Raw genomic sequence first — 21,316 nt, 5'->3', positions numbered from 1 at the left:
ATTTTGGTCTCACCAGCCAGCTCTTATTGCTGTAATAGAATCAAAATTTGGACCCAAAAATGTCAACATTTTCACCACAATTTTACAATTTTATGGTGCGCTATCAACAATGGTTCGAATCTTTGCTAAATCCATCTCTGGTTTGTGTCTTTACTTGGACTGATGACCTATCACTCGTTGACAATTCGTATTGAAATTCGTCGACTCCACGAGAACCTCGACTACAAATTATTAAGAACGCAAAGCACTTTTTCAATTTTACAAAAATAAATACAATTTTTCCATCGCGACTCGCATTATAACATTAAACGCGCGATCCCATCATCATTTTTGCCATTCGGTGTGTTTTTTCAGTGAGTATCATTTAAACGCGGCCGCGACTGGACGCGCGATAGGCTACACACAACACGGTTTTGTGATATACGTATAACCAATGCCTCGTAAAAACAAGAGACGCAGAAATAATCACAATAATAATCGAAAGAAAGTAAAACAGCTGAATAACGATGGTTGTGGTGTAACGATTGGCGGTCAGCCAACGAATGTAGCATTCGTCGGTGGAACGGAACAGTCAATTGAATTAGCAGCTCGTCAAACAGAGATGGGCAGTGACAACAGTAAAATCGATTGCATTGTTGTGGTGCCGGATGGTGATGATAGCAGCGTCGGAGAAAGTGAAAATAAAAATGAACTCAGTGAAAATGGAAATGAAAATAAAATTGATGATCCGAATGTGTCCAACGAAATGGATGGGATTGGTGAAGCCAACGGAAAATGTGTTGACCAAAACAACGTTATCAATCAATCGAATGAAGATAGTGATACGATTATGTGCCCTAACATTGTAGTTAGTACCGGTGTAACTGATGCGAACGAATCGTGTAATGACTCTGCGTACAACAAACAAAACACATCGTCGTTGGCGGGAACATGTGGAGATTTAAATTCGATTCAAGAGCCAAAATCCACAAACAAATCGAAAATACCAAAGGCAGTGATTGCAAATTGTTTTACGTACGATTCATGTACGGAGGAGACGCCACCACCACATGTAACAAGTGATGTTGATGATCATGAAAATGCGCAAATTAAGTTCAACGAAAAATGCTTTGGTTCAATACCGAACGATACCAACATAAGTGAAGATAAGACGAACCGTGATTTCGATAAGAAAGTTGAGCCACTGGTACGGAGTGATAAAGTTGCTTTTAATCCAATTATGCAAGAAATAGCAAACAACAGTAGTTACAGAGTGGATTCGCCTAGTGCGATGACGACAGCGGAAAGACCGAGGTTGGTTGGTGTGAAGAAAAGTCGCAGCATGGACGACAACGATGTGATGATACAGGAAATGAGTGATACCGGTTCGATTGGTGACAACGAAAATACGCCAATCGTTTCGGAAGCTGAATCGGAAGTAGAGTCCGACATTTTCGACATATCGCCGAGTCCTTCCGGTGTACTGGTCAGCGTTCAAACCATACCGTTCAGTGGTCCGTTGGTGGATCTGTCGGCAGAGGAGGAGGAACTAATTCAAAATTTGATCAACGATCCAAAGTCCGATGCCATGTCCGACAAAAAAATCCAAAAGATCAAAAAGCGCTCGGCGTTGGAAAATCATTTTTTGCCGCAATTTCTGAATCCCAAATATTTGGACGTAATCAAAGAGGAGGCGAGCGATACCAGTGACGTGGAATCGAAAAATGCGGCTCCGGTGCCGGACAATCGAGAACCCTCTTTCGATGAAGAGTTGGACGACGACGTTTTCCTCGATAACAATTCGATTGTGCAGAAGACGAACGCAGTTTTTCCGAAAATTAATCTCAACTTTACGGGACGTCGTAAGCACGTGTCACATTTGAAAAGTCCAACAGCGGATGTGATTCGGGAAGAGCCGCAATGCTTTCTAGTTGACACAAAATTAGTCGATCCGGACGCGGTGGAGGAGAGTTGCTCCAAGTGGACTACATCGGTGGTTAGTGAACAGCCGGTCGCTGAATTGGTTTACATCGGATCCAGTTCAAGTAGTGCTAGTGATGCCAATGATCAAGAGTCAGTGGGTGAGGCTGATGGAGAAGAATCATGTGATGAAGACAGTGATGTTAGAATTAAGACGCCAATCATAGGTTGTGATGACAAAGAGTATTCGTTGATCGTTGACAGTGGTTTTAAATCACTTAATCCGGCATGTGAGGCCGAATCCTTTGTTACAAATGCAGAAAATGCAGAAACAGAGCTGAGTAACGAAGAATGTGCCCCCAGTGAAGCGAGTGAAAGTCATGAAAGTGCGATAACGGACATTGGTGACAAGAACAGTGAAGAAATCAACGATTCTGTGATTAAGCAAATCGAGACTGACGATCAGATACCTCAGTTCATAATTGGCGCCCCGTGCTCGAATAATATGTTCCCAATCGTCAATACCGTTCATCCAAGTGCGGTAAACGAGTTACAGAAAAATGAATTCCTTCGACAGGATTCATCCGGCAGTATTTGTTCATCGCTTAGCCATAGCACTTCGCAAAGTCAGTCAACTGCTCGCTTCTGTGCTACATCTCCACCACGCGATTTAGCCGACTTTGAAAACAGTCAGTGTGTGTCGGGGGCTTCATCATTGACGCAACAAATCAAGACGCTGCGACAGATAGCCGTGGAGAAATTAATGTCCATGCCATACGGGTCGATAATTCTGGAGGAGCTAGCAATTGTTGCTGAAAGTCTAAGTAATCTGACCGATCATCAGCCGAGTTTCGATTCACCTCCGATACCACCAAGGCCAGAAAGTTTTCCCGACGATTCACCGCCTCCAATACCTCCAAAGCCGAACAGTTTCGTTAACGAGTCATCGCCTCCAATACCACCAAAGCCAGTCAGCTTTTACGAAAATTCACCGCCACCAGTTCCACCAAAACCACCACAAAATCGTTTCGAAACACAACCACCGCCAATACCACCGAAGCCGACAAACACGCCGTATTCGGAGGCGCCATTCATCGATCCAGAAACTTCCAAAACAACGAGAGAAATCAAAATCGTTCAACTTCCGGCGACATCGGTAAACACTGTGCCAATCAGTCATATGATGATTAATTCAGGTCTAGGCGTGCCAATCGAGCAAAATCCATCCGTTTCGCCATGCCTTTCACCATCGCAACGCAATTACATCGAAGACAACACACATTCGAATGAAATCAAACCAGACCTACTTTTAGAAATGCACAGCACGTTCGTTAATCGTCGCGGCTACCATGAATATACCGATATCGAATTAAAAGAGCCACATCGTGAGCAACAACACTTAATGAACGACGATCGTCACAATGAAACGGTTGCCAAAAATGATGACAACAACAGATTGTTGGCAATAATTCGAGATTCAAAACAGTCTACCGGTGAAAATTCAGCTGCACATAACGTTAACGTTGAGTGTGATCGGACATTTGAACGTAACAATCAGTCAGGTGATAAAATCTCGTCGATTCCCAGTGCCGACGGGAATCTAAAAATGTCGAACGAGAAACAAATTCCATTCGATAATAGTACGACCGCAATGACTCAACCGTCGTCGTCAGTGCGAACGTATTCGAATGTTGAAAAGTCAACATATGAAACGCGAAAACGGATCGAAAACGGAAATGTTGTGTTCGAATTTTCCAATTCAACGAAAGAGACTTCCACCGACAACAATGGCAACAAGGAATGCACAAAAGAATCAAAAGAATCGTCCACTGGTGGCGACTTGACCGATTCAGCGATGATGAAATCGGACATAAATTTAGAAGAGAATTCGGTTTCGAGCACATCAAATCATAAAATTCCATCGTCGCCTATAAATAGCGGTGCGGGAAATATGGAAAATGCGAAAAATGAAAAGTCAACAAATCAACAACAGCGCAATGTGAAGGCCAAGAGTGAATACTTTGACGATAAAATCTCATTCAAGGAATTCGATTATGTGCCGAAATTCTTCGGCGATGACGATTTCAATCAATTTTTCAACTCGAACCACGAGCGATCGTATGAAGAGAGGAAACGAGAAGAAAACCATTACCAATCGTCTGAGGTGTCGTCGTCTAGGCCTCAGAGCAGTCTGCAAGAATGGCTGAAAGACATTGATGAGGCGAACAGTTTATTGGACAACATTGTCAAACCGATCGTAAGGGAAGAGAATTTATGCAAAGGAATGGGATCGAAAGTGAACGTACGAGCGCCTAGGCTACATACCGTTGAGGTTTCAAACGAAGTAAATGACAAATTTGATGAGGCTCAACGCAGGTACGAGATGTACGTAACAAAACAGAATCACATGTACAACCGACAGTCAATGATTGATAAAACGCCGATAACACCACACGTATCCACGCGAAGAAAGTCACTGCCAAAGGAGCTGCAACAAAAGCAATTGGAGTACATCCGGAAAAAGGAACAGGAATTGAATTTCGAGTTCGATAAGCTGGAACACGATCGAATGCGATTGCTTCAAGAAATCGAAGAGATGAAAGTCAATCAACATGTCAAGGACTTTGTCACGGCTCACAAATTGAACTACTCCTCAAATAATTTCATATCGAGACACCAGTCCGAAGCGGAATTGCTTCGGCAGCAGATGCACGACGAATGGCTGAATAAAGTGGCCGAACGCGAGGAGCGAAGATTGCAAAAAATCATTAAAATAACTAAACCCGGCGAAGAGAATGCAGCTCCGGAACATGGAACGCGAAAGGCGACGGTTGAACACGAGTTCTTAAATCGGGTGAAAGAGCGACGTACCAAATTGAAAATGCCATCAGATAGTGATTGGGAGAGTGGTGCTGAGTCACAACCGACTGAACGCGATAGAAAGGAAGAGAAAGTCGACCCGAAAATTAAAGTGATTGAAAGTGAACGGGAAACCAATTTGAACGAATTTCCCAAACATATCAAAGAGTTTGCGTCGGATTTCACCACAACCACCGAACGAACGGACACATCAGTGAAAGAAACGACGGAATCCAGTTCCAGCTACGAAATCCGATCGTCGTCGGTTGCAACGAATGATGGTGAGTCGCATGGACCATCATTTTTCCAAATGTGCGTTGTGCTGGCATTTCTTTGTTGGACTGTGTGCCGTTCAATGTTTACTAACAATAGAACTTAAGTAAGTGATGACGACGCCATGTAGACCATTTAGAATTAAGAAATAACAAAAGTGCTAAACTAACCGCTTTGTTTTAATGCGCTTCCCTCAATGCAAGAGGCAAATCAGCTGCAACTAATCTCTCACCATCTGATACCATTTTCTCAAACCGTTGACAGTTGAAAGTTTTTATACTTTTTCAGTCTTGTTTACATTTCAAATAGTGCGCTGCCAATTGGCACCATAGGTCATGTATTGCAAAGTATATAAACACTAAAGGTAACGCAAATCCACAAAAATTCCACGGAACCCCAGTTTCGGGTGATTTTATTTTTATTTTATTTTAACGTTGGCCACAAGTCAAATTCAATTTATTAGATTGCAACATGTGTCAAAACTCAACCAACGTAATTCTAAACAACAATATTATGCCAAACGTCACGGATGCACGGCATTATATTCACCCGAAACTTGGGTACCGTAAAGTTTATGATCCGCTGAGTGTTTATAAACCTTCAGTGTTTATAAACTTTTGATGTTGCGCACATATTGAATTCGTTTACGTCAAGTTGCAGCTAGTGATGAGCTTCGTTTGATTCGATTCCATACAAACTTGGCAGGTGTAACAACATTAAGCACACGAAAATATCTAATCGTCATTGCAACATTACGAAAATTAATTCACCTGAAAGTCGGGATCCGTAATTTCTCTGATCTGCAGAGGGTTTGCAATACCTTCAGTGTTTATCTACTTTGATGTACTGTACATGACTATCAGGTTATAATTTAAACACTGCAACAGTTATTCAAACTTGTATACGAACTCTAGTTACACATAGCGAAGCGACACGAAGTAAGTAGACTTAATCCAAATTTTTCTTTTGCTAAACTGTCAAACTTGACAGAAGAACAAAAGTAAATTTTGAATTAGGTCTACTTCGCGTCGCTATGTCTCTACTAATAGGAACTTCAGTATTTTTGACCTTACTCCCGTTCGTCGCTCGATCGGATTGGTGAATTTTTGACAGAGATGATCTTATAAGGGCGACCTTAGACCAAAATAAAAATGGAAAATTGGGGTCAGTCTCTTACCTGGTTGAACTAAGAGTAATCTAGGATACATAGCAACTCGGACAAAACACTCTTTCAGTTGCTATTACATCCCTTCAACTAATTAAAGCGCTCACATTCAAATTAAAATTTTTCCTTTGACAAATTCCAGGACTAGCGAGACAACAGGTAATTGCTACGTTCGAGGTCGTCGATAGGTGCTCTCTAATTAAAAAAAAAATTCTCAAATTTCCAAATATTTTCCAAACTTTTTTTAAGTAATTAAAATTGGTCGAATGGGGGATTGAAGTTTTGACCAATTCGACGCAGAACTTTATTCTAACCCAAAAATTGTTCTACGGTATGCCTCTAAAATGCACAGATTTTTTTTAAAATTTATTTTGTTTACAAAGTGCTACCCAAAATCGACCCAATTTTGTCAGCCGCCTAAAAATGTGTCGGAGGCCGTTTCTAGTCTCGATGAAAAAAAGTATGTGTAAGGTGTTCTCCAGCAAGAACTACATGTGTGTCGACAATTCTGATCAAAAGTATTTCTAAAAACAGTGTAAAATCAAAAATATAGGGCTGCCATTTTGTAATCCACGCCATTAGTCGTATAAATTTATACGTCAGAGAGAGCTTTTTTCTCCTTTGTTACGATCTGTCAGTTTTTCTATTTTGCGATTTAGTATGGAAATGAAAACTAAAATTGAGATATCTTTGCTGTTTTAAGTGGTTGTTCATATTTTTTTGGACCAAAATGTTTTAAAATGTGTTTGGAATCGATTGGCATTAACAGATTGTGTGAAAATATTTTTTTCTATTTTATTTTTTTGTTAATGTCAATCGATTCCAAACACACTTTAAAACATTTCATCCAAAAAAATATGAAAAACCACTTAAAACAGCAAAGATATCTCAATTTTAGTTTTCATTTCCATACTAAATCGCAAAATAGAAAAACTGACAGATCGTAACAATGGAGAAAAAAGCTCTCTCTGACGTGTAAATTTATACGACTGATGGCGTGGATTTTCTTACGGGCGGCTCGTTTCGAAGTTTAGACGAACTTATAAAAAGATCAGTGCATTTTATAGAGACATACCGTAAAACAATTTTTTGTTTAGAATAATGTTTTACGTCGATTAAAAAAAAACTTCAGTCCGCCATTGCAACCGATGTTAGAGGAAATTTGCAAACTGGGACCCAACTTATCTGCATGGAGGTCTTAGTGAAAAAAAAAAATTTTGTTTGAAATTTTCACCAAGTCTCTCATGCAAATTACGGCAGTCATTGACACTGTAGTCATGATTCTCGTTATCATCATTCCGACAGCAACTTACGTTGCATGTATCAATGGAACAAATCTTCTTTCATAAATCGTAAAATTCATAAATACTAATCTACTACGTCAAGTATGACCACGATACAAAAATGATTGTGCTGACCAACGAAGAAATAATTCACTTCAGTGCGCACAGTAGCTAGAATTGTAATCATTTTATCCTAACGTTGACAAACTTGTCACATATTGAAATTTATAAGCCATATCCATATCCAAACCATTTCAACTCCTTCAACAACATCAATTGAGTTTGAAAATGTTGTTATATGCTGTCGCTTTATATACATATCCATCCATTCGCAACGTACCATAAAATTTGCCGAACGATTTTCCTATTGAGACGTCGATGTTGACGAAATGAATATTATAGATTGAATGGTTGTGGTTTGTATATTTTATCCCACATGGGAACATAGAGAGGATATTACGCACACAAGTTATGTTGGGTGACAAATTTTCGCCAATTTATTTTTAGACAAAAAGGCGTTTTCGATTTTTTTTTATTTTATCTGAGTTTATAATGTTATACATACAGACACTGCGGGTGAATAATATACGTGTGTGATGACCCAATTAAACGTATATTGACGATGTGTTCGAAACCGATTTTAATGTCAATTAATTAGGGGTAAAGTAGATTGGTTGATGAGAGTGTGAGAGGTGATTGTGTAAGGGAAAACATTGTGATGCGGAAACAAAGTTTTAATTGATTTATGGACTGAATTTGTGTACACACACAAATAACGGATGAACAAACTTGGTCACCTCGTTAGCAACACAAAAAGTCGGTAACATCGTCGCATTTTAAGATCCGACTACATAGGGAATACCCAATAAATGTACATACCAGAGTGTAGCCGATTCTTCAGAATCGGTCGATCTATCTTGTTGTCAAATAAATGTTGTCAATATGAAAATGAGTGCGTTTGAACCCGTTTTTAAAATCGTTATGTCCTTCGCTGTGACATTATGCCATACTATGATCTAGATTCATTGGGAATAGATATAGTCAGGGTAAAGTATAGTTTCCACTTAAAAATAGCACTCCGTTTAGCCTCCGTCTACATGACAGTTGTAAAATAGAACAAAAGAACTGTCACGCAAACGGAGTGGAAATTGAATTTATTTCAATTTTTTACTCCGTTTACGTGACAGTTCCTTTGTTCTATTTTACAACTGTCATGTAAACGGAGGCTAAACTGAGTGCTCTTTTTAAGTGGAAACTATACTTAACTGTAAACCAAAACATTGACAGCTATACCGTCATCCATATAGAACCCTAACCTCAACTCCGTGGAAAAATTAAGATTATTGAGCTGCCGTTTATTTTGTATTTTGTCCGGATCGCCAAAAACGTTAAGGCCGGGTTAAGCGTCTTACATCTTTGTGCCATGTTAACCTGGGCTTAAAGATAGATTTCCAATGAATAGAAGGTGAAGCTATAATTGTTTCTTGTATGTACAACAAAACCATTTAAACATTGGTTTCTATTTTGAAACGTTAACTAAGTGACTGTCCATTTTCACTGCACATATTTTCAGGTTAGGTTATCTATGGATGATTTTTGACTTTTGGAATGACCTTGATCTTCATAGTAAATGAAAGTCAATCTATATGTCAAAGCCAGATTTGTTTCTAGTGCGGGCTGAAATCTAGATGCGACTATCATCTCCAATGGACCTGATTACTAAATTCAATTTTCAGGTGAAGTTACGACCGGCTCAAGTATTGTCAGATCAGGATCAGATAAATCTGACCTGTTCCGAGATTTATTAGATAGTAAACGTCGTTCCTAATAAATGTGATTTTCCACAATAACAAAAAAATTACGGACAACACTGCCACATCCCATCCTTCCTCCTCAATCGTTTTGTAAATTATGAACGGCCCCTTACAAAAAAATGCATTTTTATGTCCTTGCTGCTTAAATAACCGTGACGCATAAATTTAACTCTTATAGATGCACAGCCGAAAAAAACGCCTAACAAAAACCAACTCACATCAGCTTTGAAAAATCCATCATCAATTTTACGGAAAAAGCCAACGAACATCAAAAAACAAACGAAATTCCAGCTTGCACAGCACCGCCGAAGTTTGTCTGACGGTGATCTGCTGCACGAAATCGATAATGCATTAGTGCTTTCAAAGGGCTTTTTATTTGCGCGCGGTATGGAATATTTCATGCACTTTTTTTTACGTGTTATGTCTAGCATGCGAAATTTTATTTTTTTATTTTTGTGTGTGAGAGTGGCATTCCCGCTATCTGTTGAAAATCTTTTTCTTTTTGTTGCTGTCCGTGTTTTACTACTCTTTTTTGTGGGGGGTTTATTTAAGTTTTACCATTAGTCGGTGAAAAATGTACGCTGCCATTACTTCTATGTTGATCGTTCCAGTCGGTGGTTGCATGTTGTTTTATGATGTAAAATGAAAATCATTTTTCTTTTTGTGAGAATGCAGATCTCATGGGGTTATTTGTACAATTATGGGGCACGTTTCGCTAACACTTTCCTTTGTTACTTGGCATTTGGCCAAAATTACTGAACCATAGGTAACAGGGGCTTGTTTAAATCGAGTCAAGAACTTTAACTCAAAATCAGAAAAAGTCAATGAATCTACATAGGATCTCACACCATGTTTGTAAATACTTAGTTGGTTAAAGTTAGTTTTGTGTGGCGGCTGTTTCACAGTTGAGATGATGATGATCGGTAATGAAGCGGTATGAAAACTTAATTTCATTTCGCTTATAATTCACCAGACATTCTCATCTAAAGAAGTATGACTAGCATGCCTCTTCTATGGCTTAATACACGAACACCTTGTGTCCAAAAATCACTTTTACCAGTACAGTTAGAGGGCAGTGAAATTTCAGCATGAATTTGATTCATCTGTTTTTCAGCTGATCCATACAAAAGATTTATACAATTTTACCACTACCGACCGCACAGGATCTGATCTTTAACGGACAGGCTACAAGATCAAATTAGTGTACTCGTTGACTATAGAAGCATTCATCAAACAGGTAAACAAAGAAGTTCCTCAATCTATTACTCCGCTCACATGTTGTTATCTAGAGAAACGCAACCTCAAAGTAATGCTGAATAAAAAAACTTACTGTTGAGGTCAGAGACTTGCTAATATGACGAATGGGACGTCGTTTCGACAGATAGATGGAATATGTCGAATGACAGCTGGTTTTTTGAGAGAGAGTTCAATACATTTTCTCTTGACCAAATTCAAGCTCATTCGACATTATTTCCTCTGAAGGATGTTTAGAAACTAAGAAGAAATGTAATAGAGTTTTCTCACATTTTAGTACATTCTGTCATAAAATTACTGATGTCGCTGCGGGTTATTTTCATGTGAACTAACTTCATATGGTAACATTTGGTCTGTAATGACAAATGTGAAGTTGGTTCACATGAAAATAAGCCGCAGCGAATGAAGTCCTTTGAAAAAAATGTGGCGCATCTACAGGCCAACCCACTTGTCCCATCCGTCGAAACGACCCAGTCGTTATATTAGCATCTTTCTGGTAGAGATGTTCTGGTAAAAATAGTTCATTATCGAGAAATGTTGACTTTATTCTGGCTTAAAAAACGAATTATTGTTGTAAGGCTTGATTTTTACTTACCGAAAAAGTACTCCGTGTCTCACACATTGATTTCTCGACGTGATCTTAAAGATCAAAAATTGGGCCGAGCTTTGAGCCATTTTGGAAAATACTTCTCAGCGCCCGCACTGCTCTCATTTTATTAATGTAACTAATCTCGACCTTCACCGTTCAAGCACACTCCACTGAATGGAAATGAAATTAAATTTGCGCGTAACGCAACGAGGAAATGAAACACCAAAATAAGTCACATGACGCAACTGTCCATTTGGAGGTCGAGGTTAATGGATGCGAAAGTGCTCTGATTTGAGTTTATACGTTGGGTATGCCGTGTGAGAGACGAATTTTTTGTTTGTTTACTTGACAGTTTGCTCTCTCACGGCTCTCACACGAAGTTCTTTTTGTTGAGTGTAAACCATACTTTAAGCTTAACATTTTGGCAGACCACTTTATTTACACGGTCGTCGTGGGTGGATTTAATATTGCTTTTTTTCGAAAAAAGATTTTCCAGTTTTAATTCGAATCGTTTTCCACATCCGCTGGATTGACAAAACATGTTCAAAACATGAAAAACATTAAACCATCCAACAGAAACGGATATTACAAATAATCTTCCACTGCAACGAAAAAAACCTGCATTTCATTTAACTAAATACATTTCCGTCCATTCCATTCCGTACATTATACCCATCACGTACTCGACATGGTCTGTGCACTTGGAAACATTTTTTCTACAACAAAAAAATAGTTTCGTCTAGGAGAAGAAGGAAGAAAAAAACAACGACAAACGAACACACCTCTCCGAATCTAACATCTGGAGAATACGTTCCTCTGAAACAGGCATGAGCGCCGCCGAAAAAAAGCCGCCGATCAAGCCGCCGCCGGCCATTTTTGAGCAAGCCGCGCCGCAGCCGAGCCGGTGCCAAAAACACGGCTCAAGCCGGCTTGAAACGGCTGGAAAATGAAATAAAGATTTCGAAAGGTGAATGGGTGAAATAATTTTGAAACCCGAGATTCCTGTTGATCCTAAGCAGCTCAAGTACTTTTTGAATTTTTTTTTTCAAAATTAAGAAAATTTTGTAAATTTTCTTGAATTTTCATGAATTTTCCAGAATGGTATATTACGTCCTCGCTTCTAAGTTTGTTGTTTTGGCAAGTATGACCTTTGCGGAACGAGCCGAAGGCGCACAATCAGTTAATTCACAAATTTGAGAAAACTTTATCGATCTTTGCGAATTTTCTCGTTTTTTTTCAATTTTCAATTTTTACTTGATTTTCGTGAGCTTTCGATTTCTTCTCGAAAACCATTTTCTTAATGAGTTAAATGAGTGTACTGGAGCATGATTTTCCATTTAGTTCAAGTTTTGAGGCAATAAAACTTGACGCGTTAGTGAACCTTAGACTTAGAGACTTGCTTGTAACAAGACCAGTTCCACTTGCACTTTGAACAACCTAATCTACCAACATTTTCGCTTTCCGTACAATTTCATTTTCATGCTTACTAGTTCATTTTCCATGAATTTATCTAAACGTTTTTATTTTGAAAAAAAAGTTAAAAGGAACCTCCAGCCGAGCCGTTTTAAGCCGGCTCAAGCCGACTTTTTCGCCGCCGCCGAGAAATTTTTTTTCGGCTAGCCGCCGCCGAGGTTTCTCCGTCGGCGCTCATGCCTGCTCTGAAGTAATACAAACAAGACAAACAAACAGCATCTCAGAGTGGTGCGATTTTATATCAAAATGCTTCATGGCGTTTTGGGGGTGTTTTTATTTTTGTGTAAGGCATGGTAAAGTGGTTCCTGCATTTGTATGTACAAAAATGTACTTTCTGACATTAATTTTTTGCCAACCAGATTAAATGCAAAAGTAGGAAAAAATGGGAAATTCTGACACAAGAAATGGTATAACACAGCGAACGGGCAGCAGCTTTTGTTGTTGTTGTTCGTTAATTAGTAGGTAAGCACACGGTGAGCTTGGACGAACTTTTCACATTGGGTGGTTTGTCACACTGGTACTTTTTCTATTTTCACGTTTGTTATACTTTCTGTAAGTACGCCCTAAAACACACTAAAATGATTTCCCCATCTTCCTGTATTATTTAGTGCGAATAAATGGGAGAAATATATTTGAAGAATGTCTTCGAATTACAGTTGACCCCAACAAAATTTGTGACGCAATTTGATACAGCCGTTTACTCATACAGACTAACTGTTTTATACGTTTTTATACGAGTTTGACAGTCGTACGCAAAGTAAATAAACAGCAAACCCTCAACCCATCAGAGATGATTACGGATTCCGTCTTTCAGGTGAATTCATTTTCGTAATGTTGACAGTTGCTATTGTCATATTTCCGTGTGACTAAGGTTGTTGCACCTGTTAAGTTTCTATGGAATAGGGCTGGTCTACTGAGTTTTTTCTCAAGTAGCTGAATTTACGATTCAGCATAGAACTAGCCCCTCTTCTCTAGTGGCTCCACCCATGATTTCATAGCTGAATACAACATAAAACTAACGACGTGCCCACTACCTGCAATTTGAATTCAATTCATCGGCCGGCTGTATACTCAGCTTATAAGTGTTTCTTTACCGAAAAAATTTTGCGTCACAAGTGGCAGATGTTGAGGAAAGTACTGTTAAGAAATTTTTTAAATAAGGCAAGAATATGTCCTAATACGTCCGAACCATATGCCACTTTGTGACGCAAAATTTTTTTGGTAAAATTTTGTTTCTAGAATTTCTTTGGTCAAATTTTTCCTGTTACAGTTTTTGCGTACAAGCGCAGAATGCGTCACATCCATCGATATCAGTTGTTTTGGAAGCATGCACAGGGACTTGCGTCACTTTTACTCTTTTGAGTGTTTTTGACTGATATCAGTTCTTTTGGAAGAATTAGTAGATTGAAAAAATTGAAAAATTTAAAAAATTTTAAAAATTTATATAATTTTGAAAATTTAAAATTTTTTTTAAATTTTTCAATTTTTTTTTAAATTTTCAAAATTTTTTAAAATTTAAAATTTTTGAAAATTTTGAAAAAATTTGAAAAATTTTGAAAAAATGTGAAAAATTTTGAAAATTTTTGAAAAATTTTGAAAAATTTAAAAATAAGGTAAAAGCAAAATAAAATGATCGAGTCTGGTTTTTGACAATTGAATTACAATTGTCAAAAACCAGACTCTATTTACTTTTATTTTGCTTTCATTTTATTTGAAAAATTTAAAAAAATTTGAAAAATTTAAAAATTTTTGAAACATTTAAAAAATTCTAAATTTAGGAAAAAAAAATGAAGCGAGCAAAGCTTACCAAAAGCGAACAAATTTGTTCTACCATACCCATCCACACACACACACTTAAAGTTGTTCTTATATGGGGCTTATATGGAACTTCGAGGAGCCCTAGATCCGAAACGAGGCCGGTTCCCCCCAAATTTTTTTTTCTGGAATGTCTTAGAATGACGACTAGAATCTACTCCCAAAATTTCAACAAAATCTAAAGAAGACTTTAGAAGATAGGAAACACCGACGGACGGACGGACTGACGGACGGACTAACAAAGTAACGTAGGATTTTTTCATTTCGTTTAAAGTACTGAAATTGACCAAAATGTATGGAAATGGGGCTTCCTGGAAGATTTTTTGCGTGGCCAAATTTTAAGCTGCAAGAACGTGTGATAGCTCGTTGAACTCGTACGGACGCCTAGTTTTTTTAATGGTAATTTGGAGTCATTTGTATTTGAATTGTGGAACTTCAATATTTGCTGTATATATGGTTCTGCAGTCTACGACAAAAAAATTTTTTTGAAATTTTTTCTAGTAATAGGACTTGCGTCACGGGCGCTATGCTAACGCGCGCCCATGATTGCAGTTGTAGCTGAGTGAAAAGATGCCTGAAACACTTAGCATCTTACACTCACTTAAAAAGAACCGACCATCAAAATATGCCCATTTTCGAACTTCCATGGGACAGCGCCAAACGGGAGAAAAATAATTGCGAAAAATGGTCACGTTAGAGAGTCCACAGACCGACGTTTTTTTTCTGATCTAGTACCTCTGGGCAACCACAAAAAGTTTCCCCATTTGCTCGTTTTACAAATGTGATAATAACCGCATAAGTCTCGTGTATTTCACACGAGCACAAAAGCAATTGTTCATACTGAACGAAAATGAACATCAAATGAAATTTATTACACTCCTAACATATCTTTAAATTGCGATATGAAAGCGCCTACAAATATGCTAAAGGAATATGCTCGATGAAACATTCGTTTGAAAATCATTTTAATTTTCTCTCGAATTATGCAACTTCGTTTTCAATTCTCACCCATACATATATAATTACACGAATTAGGTGAAACAACCGACGTCTTCAGCAATCAGAAGATTTACAAGTATTATGAGACGGTTTAACGGTTGTTCGTAACGAAAATGTGAAATTGTATTTTCTGATTCTGATTTTGAGCTCATCCAGAAGGAGATCAAAATTTATTGAATCACTCGGATTTGATATTAATAAAAAGCTGGCGTGTCGCACAAATCATTTCGTATTCAATCCCCGTCTTATCACCCCCCCGCCCGGAGAAAACGAAAACTGAATTATGCAAAAAGTTTTTCGCCGAAACTTTTGGATAGCTTTTTGCCATAAATCAATCGCATTCGCTCCTGAAATTCTTTTCCCAAAAAAAAAATGTATGCAGAACACTCAAACCACAATATCATAAACGAGGCATTACCAACCGAAATGCCAAACAAAATGTTCGCATAAAGTTTTCATTTGAAAATATAATTTCATTTATGACTTAATGAATTCGAGAAAATTGGTTTAAAAACTTGGTTTTCAATACGGAAAAAGAAAAAAAAATATTCCGACCACGAATGTTTCTCCCAATGTGAAAGCAGGTCGTAGCACACACATATGGCACTGTGTGTACACACTCCATATGAGCGATCAGAGGCGCCGGCTGGGAGCGCAAATTTTTTTTTTTTTTAAATCTTTAAAACCTCTTCAAATCGTCAAACTTTACCTATAAAGTCATCTTTCCGTGGAAGACAATGGTCCCCGTCGTACCCGTAAACTCGACACCACTGAGCGATAAGCTATTCAAATCGAAATAAGGATAAAATGGAAGGAAACTTTTACTACGAGCTTGGCGTTGAGGAAGTATTTTCCGTTATTTATGTCCCATTCCGACCCATATTCCAATTTATTGAACCGACATAAGGTGAAACCTTTCAATTTAGACAGAAAAGAGAATCTCGTTTCGGTTGATTTTAACGTTAGATATCATCGTCGTAGCGACGTAAAGAATGGTTTAGTTGAATAACATTATTGGAACATTCGTTACGATCATATTGTTAACGGTGTCACAAAATTTCAACATGTCACTGCTATCGTTGAATCAGATTTAGCGCATAACCAAATCTGGGACGCGATTACAGTTCGATCTGTTTATCATTTCGTGGTCTTTAGTACTTTAGGGTGTGCTAAAAAAAAGAAAATTTTTAGTGTGCTAGCTTAGGCTGAAAAAAGAGCTAGATCGTGCATCTTACGAAATCGAAGATTGTTCTTGAAGGCACCTCCGATGTCCTTCATGTGAAAATTCATCGAAATTATTATTCGTTTAGATTAAATAATTAGACGTATGACTATCAACTTGAAGTTGTGTTTTCTGTAAATTTCAGTAGCTCCACGAGGCGTAGGTGAGTTTTATAATTACACTGAAACATGCTTCCAGTTCTAGAATTTAAGGATTATCTTCAGGATTTATTGAATTATTGAGGTGGTCAGTTCCTAAACTTCTAGAACTGGTCATGGTCGTGCTCTCATCTCTAGAACTTAAGTATTCTGAAGGATTTCTGAGGTTTTCTTGGATTACCTTCTGGACTTTTGGGATTATTGAGTTGGTCAGTTCCTGAAACGTTAAACTCAACCACTATGGTTCACCATCTTCATATTTCTAGAACTATAGAATCTAAACGATTTCTGACGTCTTTTTGGGCTCTATTCTGGACGTTCAGGATTATAGAGGCGTTGCCATGTTAGTTCCTAAAATTCCACGATTTCACATGGTATACCATGCTCCGAGTTCTAGAATTCGAGGAATTTAAACGATTTGTAAAGTTTTTCTGTGTTTCCTTCTGAACTTTTGGAATTATTGAGGTGGCAGTATGCTGGTTCTCAAAATTCCTCCATCCAACATGGTCTACTAGGTCTAACATCCCCCAGTTCTAGAATTTCAAGGATTTTGAGGTTGCATAGGTTCTCTTCTGGACTTACGGGATTGTTAAGATGGTAATAGTCTCAAAAATCCAGAAGATATCTTTTAAAATCCTTAGATTCTAGAACTCGGAGCATTTTTCCGTGTAATTATTAAACTCGGCTGCACTTTGAGTTACTAAACTTTACGGAAAACACAACTTCAAGTCGATAGCCATGTCTAATTGGTTATTCTAAGCGACTAATAATTTCGATGAATTTTCACATCGGAGGAACGAGTGAGTCGGTTTCAGAGATCTTCCTTTGAGATTTTTTTTTTGAGAGTTTTTTGCGACTTTGACCATATTTTCCGTCATTTTGGATGCAAATGTGAAAGATGAATTGCACAAAAAAATGTGGACTTTTTTTTCTATAATTTATCCTTTGGTTGGAAATGGATTGATATCTCTTATGAATGAAAAGTCATAGAAAAGAACGATTTTTTTTCCTAAGCAGGTCAACTATTACTATAATTTCAAAAGTTGGTCCGCTGACAAAGACATTGCCTTATGATCTTAAAAAAATTCTAAAATTTCTGCCCGCTGCTGTGAAGGGACCTTTCGAATTTATGGAAAACTAACTGCAATTCGTGCTACTATCGGAAAAATTTCAATTAACATTCTGTTCAACCAAACAGACCAGTCAACGAATCCATAACAACTCCACCCAAAATGATCGTCAGTTACATCCACAATCCTTCGGCAGGATTCGCGCATTCATTACCTTCATGTGTCTTCTGTTCTGCGACACTTACTCATTATGATGAATCAACGTTGATCTTTGTAGTTAGCGTAAACTTATAATTTCTAATTTATGCCAGACATTCAGTTTTCCTTAACTAAATATAAATGTTCTATACGTGCACCGAGGTGTGTACCATCACTGGCAACATAAGTAGAACTCTGTAAATGTGGAAAATATTCCGTCAAAACTTTCATCCTCTCAATAGCAGAAGTGTAAAAAACGGTTCCGTAAAACTTTAAATGATTTAATATGATTATGTGTACGGCGCTGGCATTAAATGCAAGAGTTCCCGTATGTAGCTTCGCTAGCTTTATCTGGAAACTTTATTCAAATTTATTGAAATGTTCAACGTATGTAATGCCTTAGACTTGAGATTAATTCAGGTGATGCCATTTAATCAAATTGGATTTCGTTTTTAGTTTTGCTTTGTGCAATAGACGAACGAGGAAGTTTAATCTTCACATTGTGCAAAAAATTATTTCATTTTTGTGAGAATGCAACCCCATGAAAAATGTTTCCATTGAAATTAGGGATTTTCTCCGTTTTTCAATTTTCTCGACATAATTTCATCATTTTTGATATCAAGTTCATCTTGGAATGAAATTTGCTCGATTCTTTCGAGAACTATCGAAACATGGGTTGTGTTCTTTGGTAATTAACATTATGGTCACCTATTGATGAAGCGCCGGCTGGCGCAATAATAATTGTTTACATTGAATGCAGCGAAAGTGGGTCATTACATAAGGCAACAATTTTGTGTCAAAAGCAAACTCTCAAGTGTGTTTATAAGCAACAAGCTTCAGTGACCGTCTTTTCGAGAAATGTAGAGTTTGTATGTATCCGAGCTGAAGGTTAGGCCTGTAGCTAAACTTGTCGGTAAAATATTTACCGAAGCAATTTTCTCAAAAAGACACGAGTAACACGAAGTTATTTCCGGAGCAATGAAATACGCAGCATCATCCAATGTATTCTGTTTTACTGCCTACCACATGGAAAAGTTGAATTTGACATAAAAACTTACGAAAAATTAACCGAAAACAGTCCATATGTAATGGGTCAGTTTCACTGGGGGCAAATTGCTGCGTAATGGTCAACTTTCGCATAGGTCAGGTAGTAAAATTGGTTTCTTAAAAATAAACCGATTTTACGACGTCAATCCGATTTGTATGGAAATCAAGCCGTAGAATATCCAACTGGTGTATCACATGAATATCAACAATGTTTTCGATTCCATATGTTAATTCACTGTGATGCGCCACGCTAGGCAAAATCCATTAAGTACATGTGTCCTTTGAGAAACCTACCAAAGAACCATCGCCCAGTATTTGACACAAAATCGTTTAAGGATTGTTCAAAAATGACGTCATTTTCACGTGAAAAGGGGGGGGGGCGGGAGTTTTAAAAAATCTGTAGAATGGTGTAACGTCATTTGTGAACGGTCTACTCTTACATCTTAAGCGGAAATATATTGCATAAAGTGTCCCATTTCGGAAGCTGTTCACTTTTATGCTGCTGCGACACAGTAGAAAAAATTAGTTTCCCGTTCACTTTTGCAATTTTTTTATGGGATGCTGCGGGGACAAAGTTGTTCGAAATTTTTTTGAAATTCGAACTGGAATACTCTGTTACATTGCAAGCTTAGCTCTGGCTCGAAATGTTATGTATATTCCCCCGATGCCCCTGAACCACTTGAAGTGTCTGCACAGGACTATCGTTGGTGATTTAGATCACACATTTATATAGTGCGATGTCAAACCCTGTCATCCCACTTGCAACACAAACACAGCTGTACCGCAACAATGAAACTTCTTCAAAGATCACCAAAATCTGGAATGTCTTTCATGTACCTACACAGTGTTTGTAGGAAGTAGGAAATGCCACCTACACATCATCTCTAATATTATAAGATTTTAGCCTTCCGCCCAATCCATTACATTTTGCAAATGACCATTTGTCATTCGATAATTCTTATTAATATCGCCTGTAGTAACGTTACCATTGAACAACATCAGGAAAAGACACGGTTAGATAAACCTACAGCCAGTTAAATGTTGCAAAATAAACTCGCCAGATGGGATAAAGCAAACAAAACAAAAAAAAGCAGAGAAAAAACAAGAGACGAGAGAAGAAGAAGTAAAAATCCATCCGAAAACTTAGTCGTCTGAAATCATATTTTTAGATAGAAAATTTTATATTATTTTCCATCTGTAATAATACACACAACCCACAACAAAAATACGAAATAGTTCTTTAACGGTCGAAATGAAACTCTAATTTACACACAGACGTGCGTCGTAGATTTTAAAGTTATAACATCCATACCACACTCTAGACCCACACATATACAAACAGGCGAACAGATGAGAAAAATTATTGTGAACGAAATTTTTCTTGGCTAGTCCGACATTCGTTTGTGTATTGAGTACTATACCTCATCAACTATATATAAACCGTGAAAAATCGAAACTCGAAAAGTTTTTCATTTTAGTTTTCTTACGAATATAACAAAGTAGTCGGGACGGTTCTGGTAACAAAATGGCACACACTTTCCATTGGACATTAGCGAATTCAAATACATTTCTGCATTGAACTATTCTCATTAAGAAATCCGTTCCTGTATTTTATCTATAAGGCCTGTAGAGGCGCCACAACTGTTTTCAGTACTTCATTCTTTGTGTTCTATTTTCTGCTTCGATAACTTCACTCTGGTAAATATCTATGAAATGTCATAGCAGTGAAGTTGGTTCACAAAACAATAGATCTCAGAGATTTTGTGACGAAATGTACTAGAAGTAAACACAAATCTATTACATTTCAGCTTTTGGTTTCAAAACAGCATTTTCCTCTATAGACTCTGACAGTTCTAATTCATTACCTGCGAGACATTTCTATCGGCGCAACACGTTCGAACATGTACACTGGGCACTGGGCACCTATGGAATTTTTTGTACAATCCTAGACGAAAGTAGAGGTTGACGACATAGCTTATGCCAAAAATTAGCAGATTAGGAACTATTTAGGAACGAGAGTCGGATCCTAAAATTTTAGAAAATGTCATTTTGCTCTATGAAAATCGCACTGCTTTGATCGCACTGCTGTTTTGCTAACTAATTATTAGATGGGGTCTTTTTGCGCAATAAATATAAAATTGCCGATACGAGCGCAGCGAGTTTAGCAACATATCTTTTGTGCAAAACGTTCACTTGCT

The 21,316-nt window shown here is 37.8% G+C and overlaps 1 protein-coding gene across 5 annotated transcripts in view; it reads left to right on the top strand.

Moving 5' to 3' along the window:
• Positions 1-287: 287 nt before the first annotated feature.
• Positions 288-21,316, top strand: part of LOC119083642 (sorbin and SH3 domain-containing protein 1) — an 84,774-nt gene continuing 63,745 nt past the window's right edge. For 2 of the 5 annotated variants that reach the window (XM_037193385.1, XM_037193383.1), the window contains exons 1-2: positions 288-5,039; positions 9,472-9,678. In XM_037193385.1, coding sequence (XP_037049280.1) covers positions 434-5,039; positions 9,472-9,678 — 4,813 coding nt within the window. In that variant the 5' untranslated portion in view covers positions 288-433. The remainder of the gene's footprint in view (positions 5,040-9,471; positions 9,679-21,316) is intronic. The other 3 variants (XM_037193386.1, XM_037193384.1, XM_037193387.1) reach the window with 3 other exon arrangements.

This window comes from Bradysia coprophila, unplaced genomic scaffold (assembly GCF_014529535.1).
Source record: "Bradysia coprophila strain Holo2 unplaced genomic scaffold, BU_Bcop_v1 contig_70, whole genome shotgun sequence".
NCBI classification, from domain to species: Eukaryota; Metazoa; Arthropoda; class Insecta; order Diptera; family Sciaridae; genus Bradysia; species Bradysia coprophila.
This window is presented reverse-complemented; position numbering and strand designations above follow the sequence as displayed.